We start from the raw sequence: 11,586 nt of genomic DNA on the forward strand, positions 1-11,586 counted from the left end.
TTGTTTGGGCCATTGCCACTGTTTGCTTCCCTCCGTAAACTCTGTTCCCGGCCACCAATTCCATCCCCCTACCCCACCTCTGCTTCTGGCCAATATCGACTGTTCGATCCCGTCTCCTCGCCCATCCATTAGTTGCTGGGGAGGCTGATTCCTCCTGGCTGGAGAGTCTAGGATTGGGGGGAGTTGGGGTGGGGATGGTGGAAGGGGAATGGTGAGGGGGGGGGGGGGGGAAACTAAGTGAATCGAGGGATGGGACAGGAAGGTGGAGGTGAGGCCGAGGATCAGCCATTGGTTTTATGGAAGTTCCTGCTCCTTATCACATGGACGGTCCACCTGCGACCTCCATCTGAGTTGATCCCTGTAAGTAGTGAGTGAGAGGCCTCTCTGTCCCTCTCACTCCCCACCCCGCCTCTGCCCAATGCCCACACTCATTGTTGGCCAAGGGCACCATTGAGGGAATAGGGGGCTTGCAGCGGCGCTGCGGATTATGGGTAATATCGCCGACATTAAAGGCGCTGCGGCACTGCCCGTTAAGGTGGGTTTTAACGCAGGCGGAGACGCCAGTCGGCTGTTCCCGGGAGCGCAATACAGGGCGGGGAGCCGGCGGGCAGGGGAACGGCCGCTGTCTGTCCATTTCAAAACGGTGATATTTTGCCCCGTCTTGTCTTGGGGGGGGGGGGGCCGACGCGCAGGCGCGGGCGCCGGCACTGGGGGTCGGCCGGCTGGGCACTCGCGTCACGGATCCGGCCCCGCCCCCGGCGGAAGTACCGCCTCCCCGCGCTTGGCGCTGATTGGCCGCCGCGGCTGCCGGTCAGGGAGCGGTCACCGGGGTGGGAGAGAGAGGGAGTCGCGGTTGGCGAGGTCAGTGGACATGGCGGCGGATAAGAGAGGGGGGTGGTGGGGGGGGGGAAATGGTCCCAGGAGCCGGGGTCTCGCCGCTTTAGGGTCATCTCGGGTCTGGTTCTCCACCACCATCTCCTCCCCTCTCATCCAGCAGCTCAGCCCAGTAACCCTGGGTCCATTGAGCAGGTTAGATAGCAGCCATGTTGTGCACAGCAAGATCCCACAGCAAGGCCTGCCCCTTCCCGCCACCACCAACCCCCACTCCTCACCCCCCCCCCCCCCCCCCCCACTATCTCGACAGTTACCCTGGGTTTCCTCTGTAAGGAAATGTAGCAAACATTTTTGTGCACAGCAAGATCCCACAGCAAGGCCTGCCCCTTCCCGCCACCACCCCACCCCCACGCCCTCACTATCTTCACAGTTTGCCTGGGTTTCCTCTGTAAGGAAATGTAGCAAGCAGTTTTGTACACAGCAAGATCCCATAGCAAGGCCTTCCCTCTCTCTCTCCCTCCCCCCTCCTTCACAGTTGCGATTTGAGGCGTCCTGAGGATGTGGAAGATGCTATCGAAATGCGGTTCGTTTTTAGTAAAGATAAAGAGAGTCCCCAGTAGCCGGTGACAGTGATCTCATTGTCTCTCTCTCTCTCTCTCTCTCTGTCCCAGGAGCCTCTGCAGCCCCAATGGAGGATGGTCACCAGCCCACCTGCCACCCTCAGCCGCAGGGGATGCTTCCGAGTCGAGCCAAGCACCGGGAACGTCAGCAGAGCTCCGAGGATTGGGAGGACTGCTTCATCTGCTCGGAGTGCGGCAAGAGTTTCAACCAGTACTCCCACCTGGAGCGGCACCTGTCGGTGCACGAAGAGCAGCGGCCGTTCAGATGCCCCATCTGCGGAAAGGAATCCCCCCACCCGTGCGGCCTGGTGTGCCACCTGCGCGCCCACAGCGGAGAGGGGCCGTGCCCCTGCCTGACCAGCGGCCCGTCTCCCTGCCCCCCGGCCGCCCCCTGCCGACGACAGCTGGCACGCCTGGGCACACCGCCCTACAAGCGCCCCGACTGCGGCCGGGAGCTCAGCCAGCCCTCCCCGTTGCCCAAGCATCAACACGGCCTCATGGCCGACTGGTCCCTTCAGTGTGGCATGTGCGGCAGGAGGTTCAAACAGAGGTCAGCGCTGGGCATTCACAAACTCTTCCACGTGGCCGAGAGGAGACGGAGAGAGAATGAGGTGCGTCGGGTCCAGACGATCGGCCCAGTTGGGTTTTGAGGAATGATATATTTTCCGAGAGGGGATGCAATGGCGGTATTGGGAGCGGGCGGGAAAGTGGAGTTGAAGCCGAAGGTCAGCCATGATCGTATTGAATGTTGGAGCAGGCCCGAAGGGCTGAATGGCCTCCTCCTGTTGTGGGGGGAGACCGGAACTAGGGAGCCATCAATATGAGACAGTCACTGATAATTCCAATCGGGAATTCAGGAGAAACTTCTTTCCCCAGAGAGTGGTGAGAATGTGGAACTCGCTACCACAGGGAGCAGTTGAGGGGAATAGCAGAGGGGGAATCTGGATAAACACGAGGGAGAAAGGAATAGAAATATATGTTGATGGGAGATGAGGAGGGGGGTGGGAGGAGGCTCGTGTGGAGCAGAACCACCAGCGCGGAGCAGATGGGCCGAATGGCCTGTTTCCGTGCTGTACATTCTGCGTCACTGCAGGATCCCGTACGCATTGACGGGAGGCCCCGTGCTATTGTGCGCGACTGGGCTGTAAGGGCAAACTCCTGAACGTAAGGGACTGGGGGTCTGCTTACGGGAGAGGCCGGTGATGGTGCAAGCCTATAGAAACTGCAACTTGTAACAGGGTATGATGCAGTCATGCCCCTGTCTATAAGGGGAAGGCTTCTTACTGAGAGTAAACCACCTTGCTTTTGAGGAGTTTGGAAGTGGGCAAATATAAAGCAAGGAATAAAGGGGAGAGAAGGTGGCACCAGGTGAGATAGGGGAGAACGTACCATGGGCAACTTAAATTGCAATGAGATCGAAGAAGCAAAGGGTCAGTTAGAGGGAGCACTTCACTCTAACACTTCTATATTTTCTGATTTATCCATTCCAGAGGTCAACGATCCCGATACAGAATTTGCCTCCACCAGACTCTCTCCTTCAGGCGACAGGGATGTCCCAGGACGGGGTCACTTCCAAGGGCTCCGGATATTGCCAGGAGTTCCACGACGGTCAGAAATGCTTCGGCTGCCCGCAGCGGGTCAAGAGCTTTGACCGCGGCTCACACCTCAAGCGCCAGCTGCTGACCTGCCCGGTCTGCGGGAGGGGCTTCGTCGACCCCTCCAACTTCCGCAAGCACGAGCGCACCCACACGGGCGAGCGTCCCTTCGAGTGCCCGGCCTGCGGCAAGGGGTTCAGCCAGTCCTCGGCCCTGGCCATGCACCAGCTGACCCACACGGGTGAACGTCCCTTCAAGTGCCCGGCCTGCGGCAAGAGCTTCAACAAGCAGTGCAACCTTCGCCGTCACGGGCGCACCCACGCCAGCGGCCGGCCCCTCAGCTGCCGCCCCGGCGGCGAGGCCTTCAAGGATCCGAGTGGCCTCCGCCTGCACGCACGAACGCACGCGGCCGAGAGGGCCCTTCAGCACGGGAAGGGCCTGACGCTGGAGTCAGCCTCACCTCCAGCGGAGAACAGGAGCAATCAGGTAAGTGGCGGCTCGTCTTGCTGTTTACAAGCTTAGCCGATAAAACCATTGTGTTAACCCGCCCGCTAAAATAAAAAATCAGGGGCGAAGGTTATCTAGAGCGCATGGCTGAACACAGTCTGGTCTCCTCAGTGGCACTGATACCGGGTGAGTGAAGGAGCCCAGCCGAAATGGCACAAGAAGCTGGCACTGGTGGCGACAGCCCTACCCCGCAAGAGCACGAGAGATGGAGTGAGGCTGGCATTTGCGGGTTGGGGGTTGCGGGTTGAAATTTATATTTTTCTTCCACCCTGACGGTGCGAGGCTGAGAAGGCCGGGGGGGGGGTGTCTGGGTGCCAAGCACGCTCCAGTGCCGATCCCGACACCCCGAGCCTTTAGGGAGGTGCCGCCTTATGCGTTTAAAACCAGAATAGGGAGGGACTGTGCTAATGATCCCCGTGGAGACCAACAAAGCAAAAGAACCGAATTTACCAAACGACCCCAATAAAAAACCAAATGAACAGAATTTCACTTTTCTAACTTTAAAGATCAAACCAAAATCAACATTAATTAAACGTGAACTACCAGACAAAACACGGTCAAGGTCTTAATCACACACACACACATACACACACTATCAGATACAACAAGGATGGATCTCGCAGATTTACTGGGCAGTCCACTCGGCAAGTATGGCATCAAATTACAGTCTCTCAATTCTTCAAAAGTCTGAAATTCCTCAGGTGGGTCTCCAGATCCTGTCTTCCCGACTGACCGCAGTTTTCCTTTAATTCTGAACTCCACAGGTACGGTCGTCACAAAAAAAATGGCACACTTCTCCAGAACCTTGTCAGTTCCGCTCATGACAGGCTTGGTGACGTCAATCCATCAGTATTACCTGTGCACTGCATGGCCAAATCTGGTTAATCAGTTCCTCTAAAATAACAGAAACTAGACCTAGATCCAGTCTTCATTTTCTTCAACCTACCTGTAAAATGCACCTTCCTGCCATCTGAGCCTGGATGGCTCTGTCTCCTTTTTATCTGGTTCCAACCATTTTCAGTTCCCCCAAGTTTTTGTTCCAATTACTGTTGGGGCAGTCTGTTCCAGTACCTCACAGTCTGTTCCAGAAAAAGAAACAATCTGTGCAATCAGGGTCCGTGCGCTTAATAGAACATTCGACAAGCCATCTGTTCAGAGGTCAGCTCACACAGGGTCTCACAGACCACAGATTCCATGGTAGGGTCGCCCATGAAACATTAATCCCAAGATCTAACGTCTTCAAAGGAGATTTGTTGGGGGGCTGGGGCGGGATGTGCAAGGGGCGTCACCTAGCAGCTCCTTGGCCGCACTGCCATGATCAGGAAGAGGGAGACGTACTCCCAGTCAATGGGAAGGGATGAAAGAATGTTCAAATTCAGTCTCCCAGCTGAAAATAAGAAGCGGGGGGAGCTCTGAGGAAAGCAGTAAGGGGTGCAAGCTGCCCTTCAATATCACCCACAGCCACCTCAAAGTTTATCTCCTCCCTCACTTTCCCTCCCTCTTTCAGGAACTGTATCTAACCCAAAGCTTGTTTGACCCTGTCCTCTCCCTCCCACCCATCGCCTCCCCACTCTGTCCCAGGGGATAGACGTCAAGGTCCCCGCAATTATTTTTAACGCCCTCATCGCACGCCTTCTCGGAATTCATCGACCTGCTTCTCGATCCGCGTGCTCTGCTTCTCTTACCTTCCTGCACCATCCATTTCATCTCCCACGCACGGGTTGTGTCTCTCCTCTCCTGTGCTTATATCTCCTTACGCAGCTCGGGGTCAGATCTCGTTCAACGAAACCCCTGTCCACGTATCTCCTCCTTTTGCCTCTTGCCAGTTTTGTTTTTTGGACTGATTAGGCTCCTGTAGGATGTTTTACGATGCTAAAGACGCTATGTAAATGCAGGTTGTCAGTGAGCGTTGAATAGGTTGAAAGTCCCTTTCGCCATTCCCCCCCCCCCACTCTCCCTCCTGCTCTGTTGTTATGTGTCGGGAGTGTAAAGCGTGTCCTTTCTTACCCAGCAGGTGCTGCTGCCCCCAGTGACGGTCGTGCGCCCGCCGGACTCTGCCCACCAGCCCCCAGAGCCGTTGCTCGGCGCCAGCGACTTGTCGAGCCCGCGTCGCCCGGATGCCCCGAGACGCTTCATCTGCGCCGAGTGCGGCAAGAGCTTCAACCGGAACTCGCGCCTGAAGATGCACCTGCTGACCCACACGGGCGAGCGCCCGCTGAAGTGTGCCGACTGCGGCCGGGGCTTCATCGACCCCTCCAACCTGCGCCAGCACGAGCGCACCCACACGGGCGAGAAGCCCTTCAAGTGCCACGCCTGCGGCCGGCAGTTCAGCCAGTCGTCCACCTTGCTGGTCCACCAGCTGACCCACACGGGCGAGAAGCCCTACGGGTGCTCCGCCTGCGGGCGCCGCTTCAACAAGCAGTCCAACCTCCGGCGCCACGAGCGCACCCACCTGGGCGAGCGGCCCTTCAAGTGCCCCGCCTGCGGCAAGGGCTTCATCGACCCGCCCAGCCTGCGGCAGCACCAGCGCAAGCACGCCGCCGCGCTGGACCCGCCCTGGTGCTGCCCCCTCTGCGGCGAAGGCTTCCTGAGGGAGTCCGAGCTGGAGGCTCACCGCCTGCTGCATGTGGGAGCGGTAGGAGAGGTAAACTGGCACTTCTTCACACAAAGGGGAGTGGAAATCTGGAACTCTCTCCCCCCAAAAAACGGTTGAGGCTGGTGGGGTGGGGGGTGGGGGGGGGGGGGGGGTCAGCTGGTAATTTCCAAACTGAGATTGATACATTTTTCTTGGGTTAAGGGGATGAAGGGACCAAAGCAGGAGATGAGATACAGACCAGCCACGATTTCATTGAACGGTGGAACAGGCTCAAGGAGCTGAATGCCTTCTCTTCCTGCCTCTTAATGCCTTGCGTTCAGTCTTGTGCCCAGTCCAGGATGGGAGGGCTGTAATACCAGTTGGGTGGGGGTACCAGAGGGCTTTCCCTGGCTGTGGAGCCGTGCCCCACTTCGATACCTCAGTAGGTACAAGCGGGGCTCAGTGTAGACGTGGGCGCCGTTACGTTCCACAGCTGGCGTGTGCCAAGTCCCAGAGGAAGCCGCAGCTCCAGTTGGATGCGGAGCCCCACGAGCTGGGTGGGAACGGCAGGATTTGTGCTTCGCGCTCTCGGGAGGAGGTGACAGGCGATGTCCCATTAACGCCCCCCCCACCCCCTCCAATGGAAGTACCAACCCCGGCCCTGTATTTGGTTCCTGGCCCTCTGCTTTTCCCTGGAGGGGGAGGCCGGGGTAGATGCGACACAGCTGGCTGCAGAGAGCGAGCAGGCCATCAGTTGAGACCTAAGCGAGCCGACGGGTGGTGGAGGGCGAGCGGGCGAGTGAATCCTTCACCCAGTGGTAGTTCAGCAGGAGAGGAGAGAAACTCAGCCTCACTGCCCCGGGGCAGTCTGCTGAAGGTGGGTCCGCGTTTGAGGGTTTCTAGCCTCTGGGTCTGCGGGGGGGGGGGGGGGGTGGTGGTGGTGGGGGGGGGAAGAGTTTGACCGAAGGCAAGTCCGCTGAGGTGTGCTGGTGCAGGACGGGAAGCAGAGGATGCAAGTGAGAATGTGGAGCGACAGTGTTAAATGGTTAGGCAAAACATTACATGGCTTTGTCTACACTCGCTCGCTGTTCAATATTAACAGTATGTCCGGTGTCCTGGAGAATTCCGAACTCTCAGTGCCTGTGGTCACTTGTTAAATTCCAGGGATTTAACTCCTGGGATTGCCGGGGACCAACAAGGGAGTGGCCACCAGCACAGTACCGGGAAAGAGCAAACTGCCACTAGTGTTGTCAACGTACCCTCAATAGCAGGGCAATAATGGGAGCTTTCCCGGTGGGCAGCTTAGAAGCAACACCTACTTATCGGAATAAACATGTAAGAGAAATGACTTACTGCAACTATGTAGGGTTGTGGTGAGACCACACCTGGAGGACGATGTACAGTTTTGGTCTACGTACCTAAGGGAGGATAGACTTGTCGTCGAGGGTTCCTGGGTGGGAGGGAGTGTGCGATGAGGAGAGATTGAGTAGACTAGACCTGTATTTCCTCGAGTTGAGGAAAAAATAGACTTGGAGTCTAAGGGATTTTGGGGATCAGTCGGGACGGTGCAGTTAGGGTAGAAAATCAGCCGTGACCTTGTTGCATGGCAGAGCAGGCTCGGGGGTCCGAATGGCTGACTCCTGCTCGGGTCTTACGGGGCACACTTGGGAGACACCCCCCCCCCCCCCCCCGACCACCGCGTGCGGCTTTAATTACGTCGCTTGTTTTCCCCAGACGCACGCGGCCAATCGGAATCCGCTGCCGCTGATTCCGCTGCGCCCTCTGCCTGGGCGGTTTTTCGGGAGAGGGTGGGGCGGCCCTGCTCTCTGCTTCTCGGCCGCCCTCCCCGAGGCCTTTCGGAGGGATGCCAGAAGGAGGGGGGTGTGGCACATATGTTCGCGACAGTCTTCAGATAGCCCAGTTGTGTGCTAGTGAGTTCGGGACGGGGGTGGTGGGGGGGGGGGGGGTGGGGGGGGGGGGGGCGCGGTCTTTAATCTGATTATCTCCCCCATCTCGGTTGGGCTGAGCTTTGTCATTCGCACTGAAGCCAATTTCTCTGCACAATCTCTTGCAGTGTGTTAAAGGTGGGGACTTGGCAGCCGACAGCCCTGCGCCAGACATCGACCCCCGGCTAGACAGAGATGTGATTACTGGACCGTGAACACCAGCCAGCATTGAACCCCTCTCCGCTTCAGATCACTGTCTACACACCCGGGAGGTGCCAAGCAGGAGAGAGAGAGAGAGAGATCGGGCTGCGGGAAGGGATTCCAGGGCGCCGTTGTGACCGCTGGTTGCGGACTTGCTCACTGGGAAATGAGGGGTTTAGCCAACAGCCGCACCTGAGGAAATGTCAACACTTCCCAACACACGCTCCTCTCGGGACCAATCCGGAGAACAGGAGTTGAAATCCCTCTGTGTCAGTCTGAGCATGGCGAAATTTATTTCAACATAATCTGAAATGTAGAAGTCTCTCTCGGTAAAAGTGGCCGATTGTCGTTAAAAAAAATAAATAAATCTGGTTCATGAATGCCCTTCAAGGATGAAAAATCTGCCGCCTTACCCGAGTCTGGCCGACATGTGACTCTAGTCCCGCACGCTCGCTCTTCGCCCCCTAGTATTAAACCGCGACCCAGAATAAAACCAGACGGACCCGCTTCACTCTGCTTCACAGTGGTTGGCGGGGAGAGCCCACTCCTGACTCAGGACAGCAGCAGGTGGGAGAACAAAGGGCAGTCGCTGTCCGAACAGCGTTAACGGGCCAGGCCTCCACTTCACCCATCACTCACCGGGCCCAGAGAACCTGTTTGAACAGACTGTGAGAGTAACTTCAGAGAATCCTCTCAGCTGGAGAGGTATTCCTCTCTTGTCTTCACACCCAAGGGTTGTTTAAGTGCACCATCTGTGAAAAGGTCTTGGCCACTCCCCGTGCCCCCACTCCCCACTTAAAAATACATCACAATATGCATTTGTACCATCTCCAACAAGCGAGAATCTAACCATCTCCCCTTGACATTCAATGGCATTACCATCGCTGAATCCCCCACTATCAACATCCTGGAGGTTACCATTGACCATACAACGCAACAGCAGGTCAGGGGCTGGGAATTCTGCGGTAACTCGCCTCCTGTCTCCCCAATGTCTGTCCACCGCCAGTCAGGAGTGTGCTGGAATACTCTCTACTTGCCTGGATGGGTGCAGCTGCAATAACACTCACGAAGCTCGGCACCACCCAGGACAAAGCAGCCCGCTTGATTGGCACCCCCATCCACCACCTTCGACACTCACTCCCTCTATCACATGTATCACCTAGAAGGACAAGGGCAGCAGACGCATGGGAACACCACCACCTGCAAGTTCCCCTCCAAGTCACACACCATCCTGACTTGGAACTATATCGGCCGTTCCTTCACTGTCGCTGGATCAAAATCCTGGAACTCTCTCCCTAACAGCACTGTGGGTGTACCTACCCCCACACGGACTGCAGCGGTTCAAGAAGGCAGCTCACCACCACCTTCTCAGGATATTTAGGGACGGGCAACAAATGCTGGCCTGGCCAGCGACGCCCACATCCCACGAAAGAAAAAAAGTCACCGTGTGGTCTGGTCGGACTGGGCACATTGCCCTGGGCTCTGGCTGGTTCTGAAAGTCTGAACAACTGTTAATAAATTCCTACAACAGGCAGGCCCAAGTGCAGTCATCAAACAGACCCACGGTTCAGCATGAGTAAAATATTGTGGACAGTTTGCTGTGTAGAAGGAATTAACCTCATGTATTTAGTGATTAAAGAAATTGTGTAACTCAAATCATTGTGTTTGATGTTGATGTTAATCACCCCTCTGCTTGCAGACCTACATTGATTCCTAATCTGGCAGTGCCTCAATTTTTAAAACTCTCGTCTTTGTTTGTGTTACAACCGGGTGAGGAAGGGGTCTCGGGCTCCCCTTCCCTGGTTTGGCTGTAACAGGGTTTATCTTTTAAGTCACAGTGATTTTTAGCTTAACCCCACCCCACCCCGTGAATCTTTGCTCAGTGCAAGTTTGTAATCGCGAATGAACCAATCAGACAGGTTTTCTTGAGTTTAAAACAAGAAAGATGTAAGTTTGTCAGCCTTGTCACTCCAACCCGGTTAAAATTACTAAACTGCACTTGCATGCATACGAGAGGCAGAGGCACACAAATAGATACAAAGGGGGAGAAAGAAGTAGAGTTCGTAGTAAATGGAATACAGGTACTGTCCTTTGTCCTTGATGTTATGTCCTTGATTGAAGTTCAGGTCTGGGAGTCCTCGTTGGGGCCATGTGCGCAATTCCAGACTTGTTTCTCTGGTACCAAAGAGGGACTTTGTCTATAGTCTTGAAGTCTCAAATGCCACCCGAGACTTTGTTGGACAGAGAGAGAGAGACAAAGAGACTTTCCTTCTGCCAGTCCAGTAGAAGTCGAATTCCTTTGAGGCACAATTCAATAAAACCCAGTCTTACCAGCAGGTAGATCACGTGACCATCTCTTTTTGAAACAACAACTTCATGGGGGGTGGGTTGTTGCATTTCAGAGCCTCCCAGACATACTTGGTGGGTAGTTTTATCTCTCAAAGTCAATGGCACTCAGTGTCTCTTGATTATCACTAATGATAAAACCCATCTTGCAAATTGAATCAGTGAGCACTTCCATTGTCTCGCTATTCAACAGTCTCTCAGAATGCAAATGTGCAACCATGTTTTCAGCTGTTTTCTTTTTAAACGCATTATTTGCTCTGTCCAGTAAAAAAAAAGTTTCAAGTAGGGCGGCACAGTGGCGCAGTGGTTAGCACCGCAGCCTCACAGCTCCAGTGACCCGGGTTCAGTTCTGGGTACTGCCTGTGCGGAGTTTGCAAGTTCTCCCAGTGACCGTGTGGGTTTCCGTCGGGTGTTCCGGTTTCCTCCCACAGCCAAAGACTTGCAGCTTGATAGGCAAATTGGCCATTGTAAATTGCCCCTAGTGTAGGTAGGTGGTAGGAGAATTGAGGGAAGGTGGGGATGTGGTAGGGAATATGGGATTAATGTAGCATTAGTATAAATGGGTGGTTGATGGTTGGCACACACTCGGTGGGCCGAAGGGCCTGTTTCAGTGCTGTATCTCTCTATGACTGTAGTTTCCCATATGATGAAATGAATATGTTTCTGTCACATTTTGAAACACCTCCATGCACCCCCCCCCCCCCCCCCCCCCCCCATATCTCTGTAACCTCCTCCAGCCCGAGATCTCTTGATGTCTTGCTCATTCCTGAGCTGGGACCACTGGCATTCAACATCAACTGAAGCGATCTGGATTCAGGCAATGCCAGTGAAATTGGCAGATGATACCAGATGGGGAGGTGCGGTTAATAATGGCTGCATCATGTTACAGGAAGACATAAGCAGGCTTGCCGAATGGGTGACAAATTAAGTTCGATATAACAAGGTGCTAGGTGGTTCATTCT

At 55.4% G+C, this 11,586-nt stretch overlaps 1 protein-coding gene across 4 annotated transcripts; it reads left to right on the forward strand.

Moving 5' to 3' along the window:
• The first annotated feature begins 802 nt into the window (after positions 1-802).
• Positions 803-9,934, forward strand: LOC137356727 (oocyte zinc finger protein XlCOF6-like). 4 transcript variants are annotated; one of them, XM_068022452.1, is made up of 5 exons: positions 803-861; positions 1,506-2,065; positions 2,945-3,535; positions 5,568-6,200; positions 8,206-9,934. In XM_068022452.1, the coding sequence occupies exons 2-5, from the start codon at positions 1,523-1,525 to the stop codon at positions 8,290-8,292; spliced, it is 1,854 nt and encodes a 617-aa protein (XP_067878553.1). In that variant the 5' UTR covers positions 803-861; positions 1,506-1,522; the 3' UTR covers positions 8,293-9,934. The 4 variants fall into 4 exon arrangements, with proteins under 4 accessions (XP_067878553.1, XP_067878554.1, XP_067878552.1 ...); XM_068022453.1 differs by lacking the exon at positions 803-861 and adding an exon at positions 899-1,029; XM_068022451.1 differs by lacking the exon at positions 803-861 and adding an exon at positions 1,057-1,417 and having other exon boundaries at positions 5,571-6,200.
• The last annotated feature ends 1,652 nt before the right edge of the window (positions 9,935-11,586 follow it).

This window comes from Heterodontus francisci, chromosome 46, assembly GCF_036365525.1.
Source record: "Heterodontus francisci isolate sHetFra1 chromosome 46, sHetFra1.hap1, whole genome shotgun sequence".
NCBI lineage: Eukaryota > Metazoa > Chordata > Chondrichthyes > Heterodontiformes > Heterodontidae > Heterodontus > Heterodontus francisci.